The following is a 22495-nucleotide window of genomic DNA, read 5'->3' as shown; positions in this document are numbered from 1 at the left end:
TTGTTGTCCCCAGCACGGGCGTTACCTCTAAATCAAATAGACAGAACCAGTCATCGTATTTGAACTTACACAAAGGCAAAGCATTTCGCAAACACAATGGAGAAAACGGCTAAAATTAGCTCAAAAAGGCAAAAAAAAATAAAACGAAGGAAGAAAAAATAAAAGCCTTAAGAAATAAAACTTTTGCCGGCTCTTTTCCAGTCCCCCCCCCCTTTCAAATTCAATTTGAAAAGTCTATTTAACGTTGTCATAATGTAATGAAATTTGGCGTAACATCACGCGTTTAGCCGTAATAACACGTAAAACAAACATAAAACTCGGTATTTCGAAAGGGGGAACTGGAAAAAAGCCCTTTTGCCATCTGCCGGGATCGAACCTCCAACATGGAGACTAGGAGCCTAACGGCCTGGTATCTGCACCACGCTCACTTGAAAATTTACTAACCAGGCAAACAAAGCAGCTAGTTTCAATTAATATTCCAATGCTTTGCAATAAGTGCCACCAAATAAAAGTAAAGCTGCTCATGTGCCGGAGTCGAGCCTCCGACTTCAAGGAGTATAATGAGCATCTGCATCAGGGTTGCTTGGAATTATGCAAACATTAGCCACCAATGAAGCAGGGGAAATATAACTTAAAATGAGCACTTTTATTTGCGAGTTGGGTTTTAAAATGATTCCTAATATAATACTACGCTCGCTGGCTGGTGTAAATATGAAGCCAATGGGAGCACGTAACCTCCCATGTGCCAATTCTGTCATCAAAAAATTAACGCCCTGTACCCGGTTGCAATACCATTAAGTTTGTTTTCACGAGATATTGTTGGTCATTTATCTAAACTCATTTCTTTAAATGCCACAATGTCACTTAAATAGAGTTTTCGCTTTAAATAACAAGCGATATAAAGTATCACTGTAATTTCTTGAAAAACCTAGTTTGTGATTTAATATCTTTCATTTCACCAACCTTGAGTGTAGATGCAGCCTCTGAGAACCAGCCGCTGAGTTGGTGGGCCTCCGGGATGTCTGGATTGACGATGAAGCTGCTAGACACACCCATCGACAGAGAACGGCCTCCAAAGTCCTTCACCACTGCACCCTGGAGAGAAGGAAAATAATGATAAAAAAATAGAAAACTGACCACATATGCTCTGCGTCGGAGCACAAGGATCTACGGAGCATTAGAATGAAAAACCAATATACGAACTGATCAGCTCTCTAAGGAGAAACACTCTTGCTTCACTGGTTGAGAACTATATGAACATTTTTGGACGTGGTTATGTTCTAATAATGCACGGGTGTAGCCTACCTTGATGGCCATAACTGGATTGGGGTTGTTCTCATCCAGCACAAACTTCTCCGCCTCTCCACCCCACAGGGTGATGCGGACTGCTTTCTCACTCCTGTCCAGTAAATTCAACTCCCTCTTCACGAAACTCTTCTGCGTCTTGGACGAGGTCACCTCCTGACAGTCCTCGCACGACTGCACGATGCCTAAATCACACAAGACAAACTTAAACGCACAATCGACTGACAGACGGAAGAGTGGCCATACATAAAAATAAGTGGAAATTTCAAGACAAAAGCTGGATCGCTCTTGATGATACTTCAACCGCGTTCACACAATTCGGTCACCGACAATTCTGCCATTTTAAATCTCAGACAATTCCGTCAGAACTTGCAAGCCATCGGAGGGCGCAAAGTTATAAACTTGCTAAGCAACCTAGTCCAGATATCAAACTCTGACATATTCTCTTAGTTATTTCATGTAGCGAATCAGATGACGAGAAATTTACTTACTTCTATTGAAGCTATGTAAGCGTTGAAACTTCGAATATTTCAAGTTCTTTCAAGACCGAATCAGTTTGCGATAAGTTCAAGAACTTCTAAGCCAGCTATGAAATTTTGAACCATTATATAACCATTATACCATAGAGAGAATCGGATAGCAAAAAAATTGCACTTTTTCTAAGAGAGCAATTCAAAATTGAGAAACTTTGAAATGAATCGAATCAGATGGCAAACGTTTACATTTTCATATTGAAGCTAATCAAGCAATAAAATATAAAATCATTTCGAGTTTTTCGTAGAGCAAATCAGTCCGCAAACAATTAATTGTTTAGGAAGCTATTCAAGCTATGAAATACTTCAGGTAGTTTCAGACTAATTCGGTTCGCGAACATTTTTCTGAGCAAGCTATTCAGGCTAAGAAACTTGGATATATTGAAAGGTATTTTATGAAAGAAAACGATTGCGAATAGTTTTAAATAGTTTAAGTTTTCTTATTGGAGCCAAATTAAACTTTTTTAAGCAAAAAAATCGAGTTGTTTCATAGAGTAAATCAGTGCGCAAGTTGTTTTAAGCACGCTATTGAGACTATGAATATTCAAAACACTTCAAGTTGTTTCTTAGACAGAAAAATAGACCGATTCGTTTTGCAAAAAGTTCATGTTTTTCATAAACAAACCCCTCAAGCTATGAATCTTTGAAATATTTCAATTTAATTAACAGACCAAATCGGTTCGCAAAAACTTCAAGCTATGAAACCTTGAAATAATCCAAGTTGTTTTTAAGACCGAATCGTGTCGCAAAAAGCTAAATATTTCAAGTTATCTCGTAGATCGAATCGGTTTGCAAAATTAAAGTTTTTTTAAAGCGAGCCATTCCAGCTATGAAACTTAGAAATAATTTAAGTAACGTCATCGGCCGAGTATATGGAGCAAGTATTTTTGCGGAAAAAAAATTCTTTTGGAAGCTATTCAAGCTAGTACATTTTTAAATATTTCCATGTTTTTTCCTGGAGCAAATCAGTTTGCAAAAAATTGAAGTATTTCTAAGCAAGCTATTCAAGCTATGATGCTTCGAAATATTCAAATTGATTCATAGATCTAATGGGTTCGCAAAAATTTTGCCGAACAGACGGTGTACCTTATCCGAAATTACTCTATGAGAAAGCCACCCCGGACTTAAATTCAGTATTTCGGTGTGGTTCCTATTTTTGAAGATATGGTCTCCATGCGAATGATCCGGCAAATATTGTTTCATGGGGCATGACATTTTAAAAATATATTTCGATAAACTTGGGTTTAAAAATATTCTTAATTTTTTGAAATTGTTTACTCTATAGAGGGGTGATGATAATGTAATCACACTGGTAGCAGATGCCTTCTTCAATTTTTACTATTCGAATCCTTTCCGTCCTTAAAAATGGACATTTTTTAAGGTTTCCAAGTCTTTCTAACTAACTAATAAATAAATAATTACATTAACTAATTTGGTAAAAAGGAGATATTAAAAATGAAATCGTTTCACAAGGTTTGAAATATGAAAAGCGTAGTTGTATGGAGTCGGCCATTTAGAATAGGATTAGGTCAATTAGAAGAGTATTTATATTCACTAAAACGAACATCCATTTTGCAACTTTATTTGTCTACCGCCCTTTTTTCACCTTACATAATATAGGGTATTTTTGACTTGCTTGACCTACATTTCGATTTTTTTAACCTATGTTTTGACTTTCTCGACCAAAATTGGGTATGTTTTGACTTTGTGCTCGACTTTAAATTGCTTCTGGACCGCGAAATTTCAGTCGCAAAACCGCACTTGCTTGACTTTCGAAGTCGAAACATAAGTCGAGCACCTCGACTCGGATGTTATATTCCATCATGTAATATATCAACAAGAGCTTTGTTTATCGAAGCAGCTTTGCAGTGTTGGGTAAGCTAGTTTGACTTAACATGCATTCGTGGCAATAATGAAATTTTGATCAAGCTTTCAAAGATTTCAATTGAAACATCGTTGTTCCTGATTTCAACAAAAAGAGTGTGCCGGTATGATTTTAGACCAACTAGATCTATTCACGAAAAATTCTAAGTTTTCTCAGCAAGCTCTTGAACCTATGAAACTTTGAAATTTTTCAAGTTATTTCTTGGACCGAATCGGTTCGCCAAAAGTTTCAGTTTTTCTAGGAAAGCTTTTAAAGCTATTAAACTTTGAATTATTTCCATTTATTCCATAGACCGAATCGGTTCGCAAAACTTCTTTTCTTAGCCTGGTGGTAACTGTTTTCAAGTGATTCGTTCCAGACTGAACTTTTGACAGTCCCAGTTCCAGACAAAGATGAAACAAAATTTTGGACAAAAATCAGCCAAGTACTGTCTAGCCTTGAAGTTGGATCAAGTTCATCTTCTTCTGATGGTTGCTCTGAATGCTTCTAAAACGTTACGCTCGATAGCCGTTGAACATATTGTCTCCTAATAATTCTCAAGCATTGTGTTCAGTTAAACATTGCGTCCATAGCGCATTCCGATTTTCATTTAATATATAAGATTTCAGAGACCAAATGGTTTTGCGAAAAGCTTTAGTTGTTCTAAGCAAGCTAAAGCTCTGAAACTTTGGAATAATTCAAATTATGTCAAAGGAAAATGGCTTTGCAAAAAACTAGCTTAGAAAAAGTTAACAAAAAGTTTTGCTTCATGAAATCAAAGATTTTTTGCAAACCGATTCGGTCTATGAAATAGCTCGAAATATTTCAAAGTTTTTCTGAACACGCTATTAATGCAATGAAACTTCGAAACAAGTCAAAGTGTTTCATAAAGCAAATCGACTGACAAGAATTTTCATGTTTTCTAAGCAAGCTATTGAGGCGATGAAACTTTGATTGATCTCAAGAATCTTCATAGCGCAGATCGGTTTGCAAAAAGCTAGTTTTTCTTCAAGAAGGCTGCTGTTTTTAGTTGGATTATTTCAGAAGGAAATCAATTTGAAAAGTAAAGACTTCGGAAAATGGACAGATACTGGCTAGCCATGAAAATGAACTGACTTCATCTTGTCTAAAGAATTCAATTTTTGTCAAAAATAATTCGAAAATATTCCAGACATAAGAAAGTTCTAAAGTTCTAGAATAATCTTGGCCTTCTCTTAAACGTGAAGCCTTAAGAATTTTTTAAACGTTGCATTCGACGAAGCTAAAACATTGCGTTCAGTTAAACATTGCGTTCATAGTGCATTCCGACTTTCATTTAATACATAAGAAGATATGAGTCATCAAATTCGGCCGAAGATTTCAGACAATTTTAACGTCGTAAACGTGCACGCAAAATCTTTTCACATGCGGTAAAACACCGATGCAAAACGTCTGACTAGAAACTGGATGGCTTATAAATGCTAATGAAACAAATCAATTTACTAGAGCCCGAAGTATCTTAATATCGTAGAATCTTAAACAATTCAACAATTTAGAAAAGTGGCTGAATAAAAATCAATATCGACGAAAAATTACGCAATACTTAGAATTAACACAGAGGCGAAGTTGCCATAGTTATTTCATGTAGCGAATCAGATGACGAAAAATTTACTTATTTCTATTGAAGCTATGTAAGCGTTGAAACTTCGAATATTTCAAGTTCTTTCAAGACCGAATCAGTTTGCGATAAGTTCAAGAACTTCTATGCCAGCTATGAAATTTTGAACCATTATACCATAAAGAGAATCGGATTGCAAAAAAAAATTTGTACTTTTTCTAAGAGCAATTCAAAATTGAGAAACTTTGAAATGAATCGAATCAGATGGCAAACGTTTACATTTTCATATTGAAGCTAATCAAGCAATAAAACATAAAATCATTTCAAGTTTTTCGTAGAGCAAACCAGTCCGCAAAAAATTAATTGTTTAGGAAGCTATTCAAGCTATGAAATACTTCAGGTAGTTTCAGACTAATTCGGTTCGCGAACATTTTTCTGAGCAAGCTATTCAGGCTAAGAAACTTGGATATATTGAAAGGTATTTTATGAAAAAAAACGATTGCGAATAGTTTTAAATAGTTTAAGTTTTCTTATTGGAGCCAAATTAAACTTTTTTAAGCAAAAGATCGAGTTGTTTTATAGAGTAAATCAGTGCGCAAGTTGTTTTAAGCACGCTATTGAGACTATGAAAATTCAAAACACTTCAAGTTGTTTCTTAGACAGAAAAATAGACCGATTCGTTTTGCAAAAAGCTCATGTTTTCATAAACAAACCCCTCAAGCTATGAATCTTTGAAATATTTCAATTTAATTTACAGACCAAATCGGTTCGCAAAAACTTCAAGCTATGAAACCTTGAAATAATCCAAGTTGTTTTTAAGACCGAATCGTGTCGCAAAAAGCTAAATATTTCAAGTTATCTCGTAGATCGAATCGGTTTGCAAAATTAAAGTTTTTTTTAAAGCGAGCCATTCCAGCTATCAAACTTAGAAATAATTTAAGTAACTTCATCGGCCGAGTATATGGAGCAAGTATTTTTGCGGAAAAAAAATTCTTTTGGAAGCTATTCAAGCTAGTACATTTTAAAATATTTCCATGTTTTTTCCTGGAGCAAATCAGTTTGCAAAAAATTGAAGTATTTCTAAGCAAGCTATTCAAGCTATGAAGCTTCGAAATATTCAAATTGATTCATAGATCTAATGGGTTCGCAAAAATTTTGCCGAACAGACGGTGTACCTTATCCGAAATTACTCTATGAGAAAGCCACCCCGGACTTAAATTCAGTATTTCGGTGTGGTTCCTATTTTTGAAGATATGGTCTCCATGCGAATGATCCGGCAAATATTGTTTCATGGGGCATGACATTTTAAAAATATATTTCGATAAACTTGGGTTTACAAATATTCTTAATTTTTTGAAATTGTTTACTCTATAGAGGGGTGATGATAATGTAATCACACTGGTAGCAGATGCCTTCTTCAATTTTTACTATTCGAATCCTTTCCGTCCTTAAAAATGGACATTTTTTAAGGTTTCCAAGTCTTTCTACCTAACTAATAAATAAATAATTACATTAACTAATTTGGTAAAAAGGAGATATTAAAAATGAAATCGTTTCACAAGGTTTGAAATATGAAAAGCGTAGTTGTATGGAGTCGGCCATTTAGAATAGGATTAGGTCAATTAGAAGAGTATTTAAATTCACTAAAACGAACATCCATTTTGCAACTTTATTTGTCTACCGCCCTTTTTTCACCTTACATAATATAGGGTATTTTTGACTTGCTCGACCTACATTTCGATTTTTTTAACCTATGTTTTGACTTTCTCGACCAAAATTGGGTATGTTTTGACTTTGCGCTCGACTTTAAATTGCTTCTGGACCGCGAAATTTCAGTCGCAAAACCGCACTTGCTTGACTTTCGAAGTCGAAACATAAGTCGAGCACCTCGACTCGGATGTTATATTCCATCATGTAATATATCAACAAGAGCTTTGTTTATCGAAGCAGCTTTGCAGTGTTGGGTATGCTAGTTTGACTTAACATGCATTCGTGGCAATAATGAAATTTTGATCAAGCTTTCAAAGATTTCAATTGAAACATTGTTGTTCCTGATTTCAACAAAAAGAGTGTGCCGGTATGATTTTAGACCAACTAGATCTATTCACGAAAAATTCTAAGTTTTCTCAGCAAGCTCTTGAACCTATGAAACTTTGAAATTTTTCAAGTTATTTCTTGGACCGAATCGCAATATCGTATGAACGTGGTGAGCGCGCATACAAATCATATACTGGAAAACCGGCTTCAACAGCGCCGTCGATTTCTATAAAACAAGAACCGGTCAATAATATAAGAAAGGGACAAGGATTTTTCCGTGGTTGAGGACGCGGGGGACTTGGAGGATACACCCAAGGATCAAGTAGTGGGGAAGCGGCAATAACCGTAAGTGTTATAATTGCGACGCACCAAATTTTACTCTTGATCACATAGCAAATTGTCCTGCAAAGGGAGCAACATGCAACTCGTGCCGGAAACTGAGACACTTTGAACGTACATGCAGAGGAATTAGGAGGGGTACTAACCAATGGAGAGGACGAGGACGAGTCGGCGAAAGTGGCTGAATAAAAATCAATATCGACGAAAAATTACGCAATACTTAGAATTAACACAGAGGCGAAGTTGCTCTTCGCAAACACTAGCAAGACAACGACAAAAAAAGGGCTATATGAGGTGAAATAAAAAAAGGTAAAAATAAGCTTTAAAAAATAAAACGTTTGCTGTGGCGAAATCCATCCTACGACCAAGAGATTTAAAACCCCTCGTGCTCGCATCTGCGCCACGAGCCTTGTATAATTTTCTAACACTAGCTGCAAACAAAAGCAGCTACATATGCTAATAAATTGGCAATGCGCTGCAGCAAAAGTGGCACCAAATAAAATAGACACAAATTTGTATGTAATATTTTGGAATATAACAAACTGGGCATCCACACTAATTGTGCATGTAAGCAATTGGAAAACTAAACAAATTATGAATAAATTTTTCATTTCAAAAATATTGAGATAAAATGAGCTGGAAAATTTCTGAAATCGAATTTTGATGATTGTACTGTTGTTTGTGACAAATGCCATTTTTGGATTAATTTGAAGCATGAAAAATGCATCAACTGTGTTAAGTTATTACTTATCGAATATCAAAGCATCTGCTATCAAAAAATTCTATAGGTGTTCCAAAAGTGGCACCAATATTTGCCGCTTAGGTTGGAAAACAGAATGATTTCTTAATTAAACCAAGCTCGCTGAAGCTCACAAGTGTAATCAATTACCTGAAAGCAGACTCAAAAAGGGATTTTTGCAGACGGCCAAACAGGATATCAATTAAAGGTCCACCACACCTATCACGTATTGGTCAAACAGTTACGCTGACATTCTTATTTTGTCTTAAGCGGAGGAGGGTGCAACCGCCTATCAGGTAACTTCGGTAGTTGGTTTAAAAACTAAAAAGTTAACTTCAGCTTCTTTAAATGATAAACTAATATAATCTTAGTAACATATACAATTGACTGAAAGTGAAATGATTTTATTGTGCATTTTAACTCTAACTGAATATAAGAATTACACTACACGTACAATAAGCTCCAAGTTGTCACCTGTTGTATTATTGCTCCCGAAACGTTTCAGGTGCAGAAATAAGCTATCCCCAAGGAGCTCGAGGTGCATAAAAAACCTGGTATGGATGCAAAAATAAAATAAAAAATTGAGCGTTCATACTACATAGTCATGAAAACCACATTTTGCAAGATTAAAAGTCACCAGACCAAAACAAAATCGCTAACAATAATACGAAAACCAAAAAAATCAAATTTTCAAATTTCGTATTCAATAAACGCCACTCAGGACAATTTTGTGATCAAATAACCTTAAACACAGGCGATGCTGAGCTTCACATCACTTGCGATACAGAAAGCCCCCAATCTTAAGAAAAATTGGAAAACACACCAAAATTCACTAAGTCTCAAATGAAACTCACTTCGAAGAAAAAACCTGCAGCGGAACACAACGGCTAGCATTGTATTAGTATTAAGAAAATTATCGCGTGGTAACTATGCAGAAACGGAAAAAATGGTAAAAAAATCGATGTCGCATTAATTTGAATCAATTAGCAACAAAAACTTTCAGACATCACGAGGAATTAAGACGAAAAAATCCTTAGTACTAAGTCCAAACAGAATAAGACGGAATAAATAATCCAAAAGAAAAACGCTGGCAAAAAATTGTCTATTTCAATTTTTTTCGCTATCCCAAAACTTTGTTGGAACAAAACCGAAAATCCTTAATCACATCAAGTAGCGAAAATAATCTGAATTAGGAAAACATCAAGTGTTCAAGAAACAAATAGCCAAAATTGACTAAATTTGTAATTTTGACATTAGAAAATCTGAAAATTAAGAGCAGGAATTGAATTTAAAAATTTTGAGATCTGATAGCACTTAAATCCCCGCTAAACTCGAGTCTTTTGCGTGTAGAAGTTATCGTTCTAAAGTTTTTTCTACAAAAAATATAAAAGCTAGAAAGCATTTAAAGCAAAATAAAAACACAGAGTCGTAGCTGAGCTTCGCACCACTTGCGATACAAACACGAAAGTCAAAAAAACTTCGAAAATATCTAAATAGATCTATCGATAAGATTACTTTTGAAACAACAGCTAGCCAGACCAATATAAAGTGAAAATAGTATCAAAAAAGAAGTTATCACGCGGTTAACAAAGCCGAAAATACCTTAACGCAAACCCTTTAGAACGATACTTTAAAAAATATATATCAAGTCTCCTACACCGCCAAACAAACAAAAAAACAGACATAGACACACAAACTTTATTCACGCGTCAAATGAAACAATATGCGGCCAATATGCCGATATAATAATGGCCGAAACCTATTAAGCCGAACACAAAATAAATAAAACACAAAGCCGAAAAAAAAGAAAAAATTTAAGGCTACTAAAAAGTTATGAAATCCCTCTCACCCTCAAAACACATACACAGCTCATGAAACGACGCAATATGTGGCTAGTAAGCCGATATAATCTAGACCGAAAATTAGGAAAAAAAGGAAAAGAAAAACACAAAAAAATCAAAAAAAATTCTAAGACTAATAAGAAGTTTTTAAGTCCCCCTCACCCTCAAAGACACGCACACACAAAATTTTTCGCCCAAAGAAAGGCGCATTATGCCGCCATTAAATCGATATAATATAGGCCGAAAAAAAAACGAAACTTATTAAGCCGAAAAATTGCTGTCATGAAAAACTTGAACTATAATTTCTATTAAGGTTTTTAGCATTTTGTCCGATCCAGAGGTGAACATAAAAATTATGTTTCTCTTGAAACCACTCAAAATTAGGCCATTAAGGCGATATAATACTGGCCTGAGCCCATTAGGTCGAAAAAAGACAAAAAAAAGTTTAAAAAAAATAAAGTAACAAAATATGAGTAAAAAATCACAACCAACATACAAAGCAAATTTTGAACACGACGGATAATTTAAAAAAAAACTGAATCATGCTTAATATTTCCATTTAAGAGGAGTAGGATCTGCAAAGAGGACGAAGATGTGAAGGAGTCCAGAACTGAGACCTGTGGACAAAGTTGTTTACGGGGAAAAGTCCCGATAGCAATACTCTTGCTATCGCAAGGATAATCAACTGGCGAAAAAACTTTTTGAGAATTATACCAAAAAAAGCGAATAAGCTCATGACTTCAATGAAAAAAATAAAAAAAGAAAACAGCATGCCTCTCAAGAGGTATTGGGGACAAAATTCGAAAATTTCATTAAAAAGAGAAAAGCCTCAAAAAAAAATTCACACAAATTCAAAAATAAACAAAAACTTTTTCATAATTTTTTAACCTTTTAAAAAGGTCGGAAAATATTTTGATATTTCCTACATACCTAGTCAAAACTGGGACAATGCCGAAAAAAGACCGGATTCAAATTAAAAACACATTAGGTAAATAGGCCGTAGGATTGAAGCCGGCCGATCTAGCATCTCAAACTTTTACATACTGTTAAGCAATGGTTCAATGATTTTATAAACAACATAAACAAACAAACCCAGTTTTCGACAAAATAAAAAAGCGTACTAGAAATCCGATAACTGATTTTAATAAAACTTCTTAAAATTATTACAGACATGCAAAACTTTCTCGTTCGAGTTGAAAAAATTCTCGGTAGAGATTAATTGTTATAATACTAACAAAAAAGCCGACAGAATTGAAACCGACCAATCTATGTGTCGAAAATGTACCAAAATATTTCAAATTCTACAAACTCTTTTGCAATTCTTAAGGTAACACAACTAAATGCCGCGTGGCAACTGCATGCAGCTAATACAGTTACCATGTTAATGAGCAACCATGCAATTTTACCATTCTGTGAACAACGTTATTTATGGGAAAAAAACTCTAGTACCAGATTGCACTACCCTTGCTTATCGCAAGGGCAACACAGTGGCGAAGCTGAATTCGCAAACACTTGCGAGAGCACGACAAAAAGCAGCTTTATATAGCGAAATCAGAAAAGAGAGAAATAAGCCTCGAATTAGTACTTTGCTACGTATGAGCTTCGAACCCCTGCGACTTCTACACGTCTCCTACACCGCCAAACAAACAAAAAAACAGACATAGACACACAAACTTTATTCACGCGTCAAATCAAAAAATATGCGGCCAATATGCCGATATAATAATGGCCGAAACCTATTAAGCCGAACACAAAATAAATAAAACACAAAGCCGAAAAAAAAGAAAAAATTTAAGGCTACTAAAAAGTTATGAAATCCCTCTCACCCTCAAAACACATACACAGCTCATGAAACGACGCAATATGTGGCTAGTAAGCCGATATAATCTAGACCGAAAATTAGGAAAAAAAGGAAAAGAAAAACACAAAAAAAATCAAAAAAAATTCTAAGACTAATAAGAAGTTTTTAAGTCCCCCTCACCCTCAAAGACACGCACACACAAAATTTTTCGCCCAAAGAAAGGCGCATTATGCCGCCATTAAATCGATATAATATAGGCCGAAAAAAAACCGAAATTTATTAAGCCGAAAAATTGCTGTCATGAAAAACTTGAACTATAATTTCTATTAAGGTTTTTAGCATTTTGTCCGATCCAGAGGTGAACATAAAAATTATGTTTCTCTTGAAACCACTCAAAATTAGGCCATTAAGGCGATATAATACTGGCCTGAGCCTATTAGGTCGAAAAAAGACAAAAAAAAGTTTAAAAAAAATAAAGTAACAAAATATGAGTAAAAAATCACAACCAACATACAAAGCAAATTTTGAACACGACGGATAATTAAAAAAAACTGAATCATGCTTAATATTTCCATTTAAGAGGAGTAGGATCTGCAAAGAGGACGAAGATGTGAAGGAGTCCAGAACTGAGACCTGTGGACAAAGTTGTTTACGGGGAAAAGTCCCGATAGCAATACTCTTGCTATCGCAAGGATAATCAACTGGCGAAAAAACTTTTTGAGAATTATACCAAAAAAAGCGAATAAGCTCATGACTTCAATGAAAAAAAGAAAAAAAGAAAACAGCATGCCTCTCAAGAGGTATTGGGGACAAAATTCGAAAATTTCATTAAAAAGAGAAAAGCCTCAAAAAAAAATTCACACAAATTCAAAAATAAACAAAAACTTTTTCATAATTTTTTAACCTTTTAAAAAGGTCGGAAAAATATTTTGAAATTTCCTACATACCTAGTCAAAACTGAGACAATGCCGAAAAAAGACCGGATTCAAATTAAAAACACATTAGGTAAATAGGCCGCAGGATTGAAGCCGGCCGATCTAGCATCTCAAACTTTTACATACTGTTAAGCAATGGTTCAATGATTTTATAAACAACATAAACAAACAAACCAAGTTTTCGACAAAATAAAAAAGCGTACTAGAAATCCGATAACTGATTTTAATAAAACTTCTTAAAATTATTACAGACATGCAAAACTTTCTCGTTCGAGTTGAAAAAATTCTCGGTAGAGATTAATTGTTATAATACTAACAAAAAAGCCGACAGAATTGAAACCGACCAATCTCTGTGTCGAAAATGTACCAAAATATTTCAAATTCTACAAACTCTTTTGCAATTCTTAAGGTAACACAACTAAATGCCGCGTGGCAACTGCATGCAGCTAATACAGTTACCATGTTAATGAGCAACCATGCAATTTTACCATTCTATGAACAACGTTATTTATGGGAAAAAAACTCTAGTACCAGATTGCACTACCCTTGCTTATCGCAAGGGCAACACAGTGGCGAAGCTGAATTCGCAAACACTTGCGAGAGCACGACAAAAAGCAGCTTTATATAGCGAAATCAGAAAAGAGAGAAATAAGCCTGGAATTAGTACTTTGCTACGTATGAGCTTCGAACCCCTGCGACTTCGAGAAGAGGGGTCTCATGACCTATCTTCTCGGCCACGAAATCTTAACAACCGGCAAACACTAGTACTAGTCACACATAAAGCAGCTACATATGCTAACAACTTCCAAATGCGATGCAGCAAAAGTGGCACCAAAACAAACAGACACAATTTTGCAAGTAGTAGTTTGGAATATATCAAATTGAAAGCATCCACACTAATTTTTCATGTTATAAATTGGAAATCATAAAAATACATTACGTATAAACTTTGCATTTCAAAAGACTGTGAGATACATTGAGTTAGAAAATTTCTGAAATCGAGTTTTTATTATTGTTATGTTGTTTGAAACAATTAGCTTTTTTTGGTTCATTTGCGAATTTAAAATGCATCAACTGTGTTAACTTATCAATACTCGAATGCCAATTCACATGCTATCAAAAAGACGTAAAGGTTCCCCCAAAAGCGGCGCCAATATTAGCGACTTCGGTTTAAAAAAAGAAACCGCAGTATAACAGTAACGCTCACAGAAGTTCACTAGTGTAGTAAACTGTATCTATAAGCGCATTTTGCTGCGCCTGTGCTTGCAACCTCAAAATAAAATCAACTTTGAACTCGTGAAGAGGCCGATGAGACGACGGAGGGACTAACCGATGACATCCACAACTGAGTTCGGCTCCGTCTCCAACAGCCTGTCTATGGTCTGGAAGTTGTAGCTCAGCTTCGGCGCCTCCCCGTCATCAGCCATCGGCTCAATCAGCGTCCCGTTTGTCAGAGTCAGTTCGTAGTCGTGGCCTAGAAACCACAAGCATTGCTCGCAAGCTACATTATTTAATAAGCGGCTCTCCAAATGGCTTTGGTAGACCTCGGAAAATCTATTTAGTCACGATAAGATAACTTCGACCATTTTTTAAAAAAAAACTCCGGATTTAAACTTTCTCAGCTGGGATAAATTCCACGCAACTGTTAACGCGCAATGATAACTCGGTGTTAGCTATTATTTCAAATTTTTTGTTCCGACCATTAAAAATGGTGAGGAACTTTGCATTCGAGTGTTTTAGTTTTTCGTTTTTTTTTTGTTTTCCACGCGAAATTATAGCACAAACAATAATCGGACTGGGTTGAGTGATATATCATATCAAAAACTTTTCAGTGGTGATTTGAACGATATTGAAAATTTTTCAAAAAAACTTTCCGGTGTCGAGAAAAACCGGTTCGAAATTTTTTTATTTTTCGTCTAACTTTTTATTGTAGAAGGATATAGAAGGATAGGCTTATTATAGAAGAATAGTCGCATATTAGTAGTCAATGAGCCATAAATTTATATTCAAGCCATGAACAATTTAGTAAATTCAGTTTTCAAAGTTTTTTTAGCGCCATCTTGGGAATAAAAAACTTTCTAAAAAATTGAAAAAAAAAATGAAATACTTTTGTTTTTTTAAGAGTCAATTTTTGAACAAAACTGTTTTCCGATATGGCTTTTTTACTATGAATATCGAATATGGGTTAAATCTAGTCTAGCTTCATCAGAGCACGCACAAAAACATTGAAATTAATTTAAAAAAAAAATTGTAGTTTTTTTAAGAATAAGGTCGGAGCATTCTTTGCTACTTTACAGTTTTGCTACTCTTTGCACAGTAACCAGCTATCCTTTTATATTTTTTGTAGATAGTTCAATATCTATCTGCTTCTCTCTCTCTCCCTTTTTTTTGAGTGAACTAGCCTGTCTTGTTGTACTGTTTGTTTGCGGCCTTGACTGAACAGCCGGTTATGAGGTAGACCTTCTCTGGCTCTATCATGTCGTAGAACTTGTCCACCTGGTCATTGAAGCCAGTGATTCTGATCTCGCCCGAACTGTCTGCCACCTACAACGCAACACAACTCAGTACACGTGCACTAGTCCTCATATCCAAGGAGAGCAAAGCGGCCACATTCTAGATCAGACCAAAACATGAACCTGATATTCGAGTCACAAAACACAAGTATTAAAATCAGCCGCCTCATATTGTTTGATTGAAGAAACTAGAATGAAGGGAGAAGCAGACAAAACCTCTTGCAGACAAAAGAGCATCAAACTATAGCATGAGATGGTGCGACTTACCTCGAAATTGAACAGCTTGCCGGGTCCCTTGGCGTTGTTGTAGTTCCTGATGGATCCTTTGTTCATACACCTAGCCTTGATGACCCACTTGTTCTGATAGGGATTCAGACCCACAATCGGGTGACTGCTCCCCCCTCCTCCCGGGGTCTTGGGCGAGTTCAGCTGCAGAGCACCAGTCCTAAAAACACCTTTTTTCCTCAAAATCCAACACAACAAACTTGATTGTTCTGGCAGACAACTCTCATCAAGTGAGTGGGAAAGAATTTTGCATTCGGTTGGGCTTTGGTACATTCTTTAGATTGGGCTTTGGTACACTCTGGTCCATCGTGGCGAAGCTCTATGACCACTAATTGATTTTCAAAAGCATATTTACGCAAGCTCAAAGCCGTGCCGAGAAAACATCCAAAAATGTTGCTCCATATATTGCATTGCACTGGAAGATACCAAATTGTTTTTATCTGATTACCGATTTCGCAAAAAGACTCATCAAGCAAATCGTGGCGCACAGTAGCAAGATTGGAAGTCATTTAACCAAAAATGAAACAAATATGACATTTATTTGTCATTATAAAAATCGACTCAACTTTCATGTCGAAAAAATACTTGAAAAAAAAACAAAACCTATTTAAGTAAATGGTTTCCTACATGCGATATGGTTTACTGGACCTAACAAGAACAATAGTTTGTTATACACCCGTACCTGTTGGCAAGGGGCGTGGTCGGGTTAGCCGAGAACACTCTGCCGCCGCCTCCTCCTCCGAGGGTGGAGTGTTGCGGGGATGCTGAAACTACAGCTGCTGCACCGCTTCTGATTACGTTGCTCGGTGTAGAGTTCGTTGTGTTCGTGTTGTCTTCTGGCGCCCTGGTCCAGGTGGTAGGTCTTCCTATTCTCTCGCAATCATGTCCTTCCTTCACCACCTGGGCGTCCATGAACACCACAATCTTCCTGTCGCCCTAAACTCACAATCAATTTCAATTCTAACTAATCAAATTTACTGCTACATCATTTTATAGAACAGCCAAACACTTAACTTAGTTAGGGGGGATATTTTAAGCACTAAATTTTATGCACTAAATTACAATTTCAAGACTAAATCTGAAGATTTTCGATAGGTTATGATTGCAACAGGTAAAACCGTAAGCTCAACAGATGCACGATCATTCACCGTGTGTGTTTTTTCAATTATAATCGATTGGTAGGAGTTGATCTAATAAACTATCCACCCCATTGCAAGATGAGTGGGATTCGTAACTCGGTACCAAATTCGTATAAGTTTAACTCTTCGTTTAGAGCTTTATGGGAGTGGATTATGGTTTCCAGATGTTATGTGTACTTAAAGAGAGGTTGAATTAGATTCACTTACGGCGACAGTGTTGATGTTGTATTTGTTTGAGGTGAACACGCAGTTCTGCTGCTGCAGTTCCACAACGTGGTTGAGGGAGGGCGACAACATGGCCGCATTGAGAGAGTGCACTCCGTCTGAGATGAGGATGCGGAACCTCTCGTTGCCCCCTGTCACCTGAAAAGAACAACACAAAGTCAACACAACTGTAAATGCTCATTACCAACCAGAACAAATATCGAACCTTTTTCTTTCCCCGCTTAACATGAGCATCAATTTTATGGTGTGACCAGTGGCCGAACAAAACCAAATGTCAGAACTAAATATGTTTCGAATTAACTCAACCTAGTTAGTCTGTTGGCAAGTTTCAATCACATGCACACATTGTGAGCCCACCTAAAATTCGAACGTTGGGGTAATAAAAGGAGCCGATAGATTTAAAGAATTACTTACAACAAAATACTGAAGGAAACAAACCCTCGGGAAAAATGGATAGCGAGATAGCTCATCTGCTTTCTGTGTACCCTTGAAATTTACTAGAAACTGTACCATAATTAAGGTTTTAAGCTGAATAATAAAAATTATTATATTAATTACATTTGTCTACGCGAAAAAAAAATCGAACCCCTCTATCGGGACGAGTGTCACGCTTGTTACCACTAGACCAACATTTCATTATAGGAAAAATCACGACAATTTAAAACGAAATTCACAGTTGAAATTTTCAGAAAGCAATAAGGACTCAATGTACATTCACAAATTTCAAAAAGCATTCGATACAGAAGATCACTTACTCCTGTTTTAAAGATGCGACGCGTATGACCTAAGAGGACCAATTGGTCAGTTATGAAGATCTTATTTGAATCATAGGAAGCAGTATGTAGCCACTTAACATGCAAACTAAAATTAAGAGAAGTTCACTTCGGCGTTTCTCAAGAATCTATTATCGGTACTGCCTTTCATCATTTTCATTAACGATATCGACTCAAACCAGGAAAACACAAAACGTTTACTATACGCAAACGACACTGCATTAAGGACATGTACACTGTTGAAAACTGTGCATGCTGAACACCAGGCTGCTTTGAACATAACCGCAGAATGCTTAAAACGTAGCCAATCGAAAATTGGAAAACAGTAATGAACGCAAGTAAACATAAAAAAAAACACTCAATTCTTTGAATTATTAGACCGATTTATGATTCGCGTGTTTATGATAACATAACCCAACGTGAGAAAACTGGATCACCAGTTAAAACTTTTATTTCGCTGGAAATCGGTAAATTGAAGGCCACTTTACTAACTAGAAATCGGTCACGTTTTTTGCGCAACTTCCACGTTCGTATTTGAAGAGTGCTATTTGTGTCACTTTCAGCAGATAAAAAAAGTGCATATATACCTGAGTGCATTCATAAAGCATCAAAAGGTATGAATGCAGATCTGTAATTATTCGAGCATTTCAAGATCTTTGCCTAAACAAAAACAAAAAAATCACCCCGACTTATATGAGAGTCTTCATTTAGTTCAATACTCCTAAGCAAAACAAGCTTACACTATATGAACACGTCGACTTTAGGTAAAAAGTCAAAATTTTGCGGAATTTCTTATAGACTATGAAAGTTTCAACTTGAAAAACTTTCGTGCAACCTATTTTTAAAGTATGGTGTTTTGGCTTACGCATCCACGAAGAGTACCAAAAAAGACTTTCTAGATAAAAAGGAAGCGATTGAAAAAAGTTAAGTTTTGCTAAGGAGCATCACTTGTATGCACCAGTGAAAACAGTGTGTCAAGTTCTCAGATGTTAAAGCCTGTTCAAATTTTGAACGAGCTCATTACGGATAATGAAGTCAAAAAATTTTCTGAGATGCACAGTACAACAAAAAGACTGCCAGAAAGGTATTTCAAGATAAAAAGATGAAGACAAACTATTTTTAAAGTATGGTGTTTTGGCTTACGCATCCACGAAGAATACCAAAAAAGACTTTCTAGATAAAAAGGAAGCGATTGAAAAATAAGTTAAGTTTTGCTAAGGAGCTTCACTTGTATGCACCAGTGAAAACAGTGTGTCAAGTTGTCAGATGAGAAAGCCAGTTCAAATTTTGAACGAGCTAATTACGGATAATGAAATCAAAAAACTTTCCGAGATGCACAGTATAGCAAGACTGCCAAAAAGAGTACACAAAAACTCAAATGAGTCAATTATTGTTAGGCTAAGAAAAATGTTCAAATAGTATCCTAAATTGTCATCCTAATTTTATTGATATTAAGAAAAATTCTTCTTCCTACAAAGTAATTTTTTTAAGACTGCTACATCCTGGATAAGAAATACCTCTTAAAAAAATTTACTATTAGTTAAGTAAGATCCATGATTGTATGCAATTTTCTGGTAAATTTTCCTTCTCCGGTTTTTTGGCGAAATTCAATATATATTGAAATCTGAAGTCACATGATTTAAGTTCAAATATTGATAATTTATTTCTCAACAGTATCAAAAACTTACTAAATAAATTTCCGCACTGAAAAACCTGTGAACGGACCTGTAGATCCAAATGGTTCTCTCCTAGGCGTTAAAACTGTTGGCATGATTTGTAAATTTATTAAATACTCACAATCGAATTGCCTGTAAACAATTATTTATTATTATGATTATTATCAATTTTTCAAAAACTAAAATCAATAATTTTTTTTTCCGTTTTACCTTTTTTTTACCAGACTAAAATCTAAGCTCACTTCAGCAGCTAGTTCTGGCGATCGCTCTTTAGTTCTTGGTCGTATTTAAGGATGGTTATATAGTACGCGCTGATCAATGGCAATAATTTTCAAGATAATCGTAGCTCACTTAAAGAGCTAGGGAGCATGATCAAACGGTGTTACTCTAAAAGAAGGCGGCAGCACTTTCGAGTTCAAGAGAGAGTGCACTAAAGAAACCAGTGATGATAATAATTTTTCCTTTTCGAGCCCCACTCTCCACCCTTCATCGGGTACCCCTTAAACTGGACCCCTCTCTTAGTATCCATTAAAACCTTCCCATGTAAGATGTAAACTCTACACTTATGTTTTACCAGTCAGTTCTTGTAAGTGGGCCACAACTTCTTGTAAGTCAATCTGGGTGAGGCCTGTAGCTGTTTTAACTTAACAGAAACAATTCCCCAAACTTTGTTCAAGCAACAACACTCTGGTCCAACATATTAATTTGAGTGCGCAAAAAAAACAATTGGCAACAAGAGTAAATATGTAAATCAGTCACCTTAAGCCACCCATCCGTTCAAACTGGACACCTTCGATGCCCAAAACTACCATTTGATACCCTATTGAGCGAACTGCCCATTTGAATGCCAAATTTTCGAAGGCCGCTTTAGATGCCAAAAAATCTTAGCTGAGTTAAAATTTCAAAGGCTGTCTTTATGGACCAACTTTATTTAGGAGAAAAACAATACGACTTGTTCCTGCGCTTTATCTCCTCAAAATAACCAAGTGAACGATCACCTCACTCACAGTAGAAAACGTTAAGCAGAAAGTAAAATGGTAGATCGTGATCGGCTGAAAAGGTTTCTTTCCCCCAGAGATCGATCGATCTACCTAACTTGATTTAGGGGGAAATTGTTGACATGGGCATATTTGAAGCAAACAAGTTACCATCTTCTTCGAGTTGAGGATCTGGAGGGTGACAGGGGTGGATCCCTCCTTGTACTTGACTCCATGGGCGAAGTTGTCTATGGCCCCAGTTGATAGCTGCACTGACATTCTCCAACAAAAAGAGGGACTACTGTAAACACAGACTGATCTGAAAAATAAAAAAGCCAAACATTGTTTTTCCTTTCAGATTACATAAACTAAATTAATGCTGCGTTCTAAGAGCGTACTACTACTACGGCCAGTGAGAAGACAACACCCATTCCACACCTGTCAGAAAGCAGACAAAGTGGACATTACTCAAATCTGATTGGTTGAAAAATGATACGCAGCACGAATTCGAATCATTCAGTCAAATACGGTTAAAAATTAGTCGCTTCATTATTATTTTTCGATATTATTTTTCTGATAACCCTCTAAGTTTTCGTGCGTTAGGATGTGTTATTTGAGTGAATTTTGATTACTTCAAGTAAATCTCAAAGATGTCAAGGGTGGTATCATATTAAAGGCCTTTAACCTTAACTCGGGATGTAATTTTTTTGCAATCATCTGTCTTAATAAATCGTTCAGAAATTTTGCATTTTTCGGACTTAACTTATTGAGAATTTAAACTCGAATAATTTTGACACAGAGGTGAATTTTTGTCATTTTTTGTAAACTTATTGTCAATTTTGACAATCAAATTAAGAATCAGAAAAAGTCAATAGAAAACGATTGACACACAAAGAAATTCGATCTAATTGCAATAAGATGATAAGATGTAAAAACAAGACAAAAATGAGAAAATGAACACTAAATAAGAAAAAACAACAGTTCGAAAAAACATTAAGCCGCAAACTATAACTTTTTCATTTAAAACAATCAGAAAACAGTTACTCCCCGAAGGATAACTAACGAAAACGCAACCTACTGATTTCCTTCAAAAAAGAGGAATGAACTCGAAAAGCAAGCTGGAGATAATCAGCTAGATTGAGATCTCTAAAATGATGAATTCAACAGTCCACATGAAATGTGCTATATCCAGCTGGTTACCAATTAACATGGAAGTTCCTCAAGGTTCGGTCTTAGACCCTCTGACTATTCTAATTCATATTAATGATATGCCTTATGATATTACAAGGGGATCTGAGCTGCTCTTATTATTGGCATTGCAGATGATACGAAGATACGAATATAATTGCAGATAACTCCAGACTGGAAGAGTTTCAATCTGACATCTTGAGTTAATAACTGTCTAATTGTTTGATAGATTACCTTTCAGTTCTGATCAAGAGATTTTAATAAGATTTGGACATCTTACAGAAGCTTCCAATCTTCATGAAGCTAGAAGTCATTATCTGTTTTTTTCTCCTAAAACGTCCTGAAAAACACTTCGATCTAATAGTGGATAAAAAGTAAACATTCTCTCGCACCATATTGGAAAAATCAAAACAACTTGAGCGCTATTCCGGATTGAAGTCTAAAATTAAACATTACGTACGCAACGGAATGATAATCCACTAAGTCAATAATTCGTATAGCCTCCTTGTAAATGGGTGCACCTCTTTTTCATTTCTGAATTCAATTTTTCATTTGAAGAAAAAATCATCGAAATGATATTTTTAACGGATAACTTAACAGCTTGTCCGAGATATTTCAACGAGCTTTATGTTCATAATCTTTTGATTTTTGCTTGCGGTCAATTAATAATATACATTCAAGTAGTTTTAAGCACGGTTTTTGTTGCTTAAACGTATCAGTTTTCCTTT

At 35.7% G+C, this 22495-nt stretch overlaps 1 protein-coding gene across 1 annotated transcript in view; it reads right to left on the bottom strand.

The window, feature by feature from the left end:
- Nucleotides 1–20903, bottom strand: part of LOC134845946 (replication protein A 70 kDa DNA-binding subunit-like) — a 38548-nt gene extending 17645 nt beyond the window's left edge. Inside the window, exons 1-8 of the mRNA XM_063863083.1 lie at nucleotides 20751–20903; nucleotides 17136–17291; nucleotides 16472–16725; nucleotides 15772–15949; nucleotides 15394–15535; nucleotides 14322–14465; nucleotides 1306–1490; nucleotides 964–1095 (exon numbers count right to left, since the gene is read on the bottom strand). Of these exons, the coding sequence (XP_063719153.1) occupies nucleotides 964–1095; nucleotides 1306–1490; nucleotides 14322–14465; nucleotides 15394–15535; nucleotides 15772–15949; nucleotides 16472–16725; nucleotides 17136–17291; nucleotides 20751–20858 (1299 nt within the window). The 5' untranslated portion in view covers nucleotides 20859–20903. The remainder of the gene's footprint in view (nucleotides 1–963; nucleotides 1096–1305; nucleotides 1491–14321; nucleotides 14466–15393; nucleotides 15536–15771; nucleotides 15950–16471; nucleotides 16726–17135; nucleotides 17292–20750) is intronic.
- Between the last annotated feature and the right edge of the window lie 1592 nt (nucleotides 20904–22495).

This window comes from Symsagittifera roscoffensis, chromosome 5 (assembly GCF_963678635.1).
Source record: "Symsagittifera roscoffensis chromosome 5, txSymRosc1.1, whole genome shotgun sequence".
Lineage (NCBI taxonomy): Eukaryota > Metazoa > Xenacoelomorpha > Acoela > Convolutidae > Symsagittifera > Symsagittifera roscoffensis.
Note: the sequence above shows the minus strand (reverse complement) of the source record. Positions and strands in the feature narration are given on the sequence as shown.